At 48.1% G+C, this 3,687-nt stretch overlaps 1 protein-coding gene across 2 annotated transcripts in view; it reads left to right on the plus strand.

Annotated features, from left to right (window-relative positions):
* The first annotated feature begins 518 nt into the window (after nt 1–518).
* LOC121695971 (ephrin type-A receptor 7-like) overlaps nt 519–3,687 on the plus strand; it is a 111,837-nt gene continuing 108,668 nt past the window's right edge. For both annotated transcript variants that reach the window (XM_042077234.1, XM_042077235.1), the window contains exon 1: nt 519–649. In XM_042077234.1, coding sequence (XP_041933168.1) covers nt 571–649 — 79 coding nt within the window. In that variant the 5' untranslated portion in view covers nt 519–570. The remainder of the gene's footprint in view (nt 650–3,687) is intronic.

The raw sequence follows: 3,687 nt of genomic DNA on the forward strand, positions 1-3,687 counted from the left end.
AGTATTTGATGACAAGTTACATGAGCACATATAAAGGGCTGAAACTAAGAGCCAAAAGTGAATGGTCATGGTAGAATATCCTTTCTTCAACTACATCATTATGACTCCTGAGGCATATTCAGTTTTTGACAACAAAACTTAGGCTGCTTTCTAGGCTACGCCTTTAAAGTACACAAAAAATGACCAGATGCAGCCATACCCAATTCTTGGCTACTCCGTGCAGCCGTAAATCAATACGCCGCCGAAACTGTACTGACCCAAGTGAAGATCTACTCTCGAGTGCTCAAACCGTGAATCACTCAGGCACCACAACACCTGGCATAGCGATCGAAGCGAACGGTTTTTGATAGGCGACCTTCTCATACCCTCGTTTGGAAACCTTACTTCATTGCACTTTGATGATGTCAATCTAATTCCTAACACCCTCCCCCGAGATACCAAATAAGGCGCGTAGCGGCGCTACAGCGCACTCGCGCGAACTGCTCGCTCTCCTCACTGGTGAGAGTGTGTGTGTGACAAGCGCGAGTGGCAGAGACATGCCAAGAGCATCGCGAACCTGGCCAGTCAAATATGGAGCTTTTTAAAACGATAATTTTGGTGCTTTGGATATTATTGCTTACACGACTAAGGGACTGTGAAGCCGAGGAAGGTATGTGAATCGTTTTGTTTATTTCCTTACCATTGTCAGCATTCTCCGCATTAGGTAGATAAGTATATTTCGGTTGAATTGACTGCAGGTACCCGAGCGAATTCCTGTGCTGCCTCGTAAGTTTGAAGTGGAAAGAAATTCTCCTCTAACAAGAGACGAGTTTTTTTCCTTCAAATTTACAGAACGTAGCTTTTTATGCATTTTTGTTTTTGCCTCAAACATCGTGTCCTGGGAGACAACACTAGTACAAGTAACCTGACTTAACCGAGCCTGTGCGTTATTGTTCGGTGGTAGTGACAATTTATCAGTCAGATTTGAATGGATTTGAAATGGACTAGGCTAATATCAAAAATAGTTGGCTACAGGCTGATATTAAATATTGCCTCAGCGAGTCCAGTTTAAGTCGAGTCTTAGCTATACTTATTGTATAGACTTACACTGATTCATAACAAAAAAATACACTGGACACAAAATTCGCATTGGTCATTAAAATTATATGACAAGCGGTTAAATAGCGCTATATCGTGTGCCTAATTTAGTCAAGAACAGCGATTTTATGACCAATGCAGAATATTGTTTTTGTTTTGTTTAATGGCTGTCAATTATTATAGATACAGAAATGGGTAAGTAGCATACTAAAACTAGACACTAATATTGCCTATTCTATTTTTTATTACTTTGGGATTTCATTCCAAAGTAACTGTTTACGTCTTGTAGGCTACTATTGATATCGCATTTACTGAACCATGTAGGACTATGATTAGACGCTGCCAGCCAAAGCAACCGGTTTCCTTTGTCTTAGCCCTCTAATCAGTTTTGACTAACAGTACAACACAAATGGTTATCCAGACTGCACTTAGGTGCTGGAGTTTACATGCGAGTGGATGAATGCTTGTGCTCAGTGGGTATGTTCACTGTGGACTTTGATGCCAGCACAGCATGCGTTAGGCTCAGGTGAGACCACTAAAGCGTTCTAATCGGTATTTGGGATACTAGGTGTGTGTGTGTGTGTGTGTGTGTGTGTGTGTTCATCACTACCCCCCCCAGGGCGGCACTTTCTGGAGAGACTACTCTGGTGGGCACCGGAGCACAGCTGAGGCAACTCCACACAGTGCCACACACACACACACACACACACACACACACACACACACACACACACACACACAGAGTCACTCACAGAGAACTCAGCCATCAATGTCTCAAATCTTCCCCTGGAATGCTGGCAGGAGGCATTTAGATGCGCTGCTCTAATGAATGTTTTGACAGCAATTAATTGCTGTGAAAGCAGTGCGCTCTGATGGCCCTGTCAGACTGGCCCTGCTGCCCTGAAGACCATCCAGCCACAGTGCTATTGTGTCTGAGCCTGGCTTCCTCCTCAGAATCTCAACCACGACCTTCACCCCCATGCTCTGTGTGTCAGAGGTCCGGGCAGCCGAACAGTATCATTGCCACCCACACTCACACCGCTGGCCCATAGACGGGAGAGGGTGTGAGTTGTAGTTAGGATGGGGGAATGGTCCCTCTGGTATAAATTGCTGCTCCCACTGGGAAGATGAACTGTGTGAACATTAATATGGTTTGCCCCCCCCTCCCTTCTCTCATTTCTGACTGTCCAGGACAGTCTCTCTCTCTCTCTCTCTCTCTCTCTCTCTCTCTCTCTCTCTCTCTCTCTCTCTCTCTCTGTATGTGTGTGTGTGTGTGTGTGTGTGTGTGTGTGTGTGTGTGTGTGTGTGTGTGTGTGTGAGTGTGTGTTGTAAGGGGGTGTCCTGCCTTACGCAGTCAATCTGCCGCTGCGGAGGTGCTCTCTCATTCTCCTGCACCTCAGCACTAACGCACCTTGGCATCTCATCGGGAGCTCATTTACTCCTCTCACCCACGCCCCCCCTCTCTCATACTCTCCCTCTCTCTCCCTCTCTCCTTGTGTGCTGCTGTGTTTGCTCCTCTGCAGTGCTGCAGTCATGGTGTTGTGCTGCCCTGCATCTGTTTGTGCTCCATTTAGTTGTGCTGAAATATTCTTTCCATCCTTTATTTTTGGAGCTAGTGTTTAGGCACGCACTGCCTCAATTTGTCAATCCATTTCTCATTCACTCTCTTTTCCCCCTCCTCTCTCTCTCTCTTTCTCTCTCTCAGTTCACATCGCTCCCATACCTTGTCCCTACTCTACCCACGTGCCAGTGCGGTGTTCCCCTCTCTTTTCCCCCCGTGCACAGTAGTGGTTGTATGTCGCCCCCAACCCCCCCCCCCCCCCGGCCATGTGATTGTACTACTGGCGCCAGGTTTTGTCGCGAGATCAATATGGCAATAAGCTTGTCAGCCTTTACTATCAGGAAGAGTAATTACACGGGGCTGTGCATCCAGGTGCCCTGATTGGGTGGGCAGCGGCGGTCCCCAGCAGTGCTAATGGCTCGGGCACAGTAGTCTCATCACCCCCCTGCCCTCCACCCCACATCTCTGTGTCGCTCGCTCTCTCGCTCTCTCAGTGTTGGCAGCCTGGCACTGTGACTGCACTGGCGGGCATGGGCACTGGCTTTGGAAGTGGTGCCGCCGCCTTGGGCCGAGCATGAAAGGTCGGCGTGATTTGTGAGATTGGCAGCCGTGTGTCTGACTCTCTCTTTGAGATGAGCAGAGAGCGACCTTGTGTGTGGGAGACGAAGGAGGGGGGGGTGTGGACACTGGTAAAGACAAGAAAAGAGAGAGGGAGGGAAGACCGAAAGGAGAGGGAGAGACAGAAAGGGCCGAAAGGAGAAGGGAGGGGGGGGGCACTAAAAGGGACATGACCAGTGTGTTGACAGTCCAGAGTGTCCTCGTCACACTTGGCTTTACAGTTCAGTCCCTTTCAGCAGTGGGGGATGGTGGTGGGGAGAGCACTGTCACTCTTGTTTAAATCCTAAAGCAGCAAGAGGTGTTATGTTCTGGAGCAAGCAGTTCCAGTTTGTCTGTCTGTATTTGTTTTTTTTTTTTTTTTTTCCTTTTTACTCCTCCCTCCCTTTGTCTCATGCTCCCTTGATCCAAGGAGCCCTTCCTTTGTTTGTGGT

Source organism: Alosa sapidissima, chromosome 21 (assembly GCF_018492685.1).
Source record: "Alosa sapidissima isolate fAloSap1 chromosome 21, fAloSap1.pri, whole genome shotgun sequence".
Classification (NCBI taxonomy): domain Eukaryota; kingdom Metazoa; phylum Chordata; class Actinopteri; order Clupeiformes; family Clupeidae; genus Alosa; species Alosa sapidissima.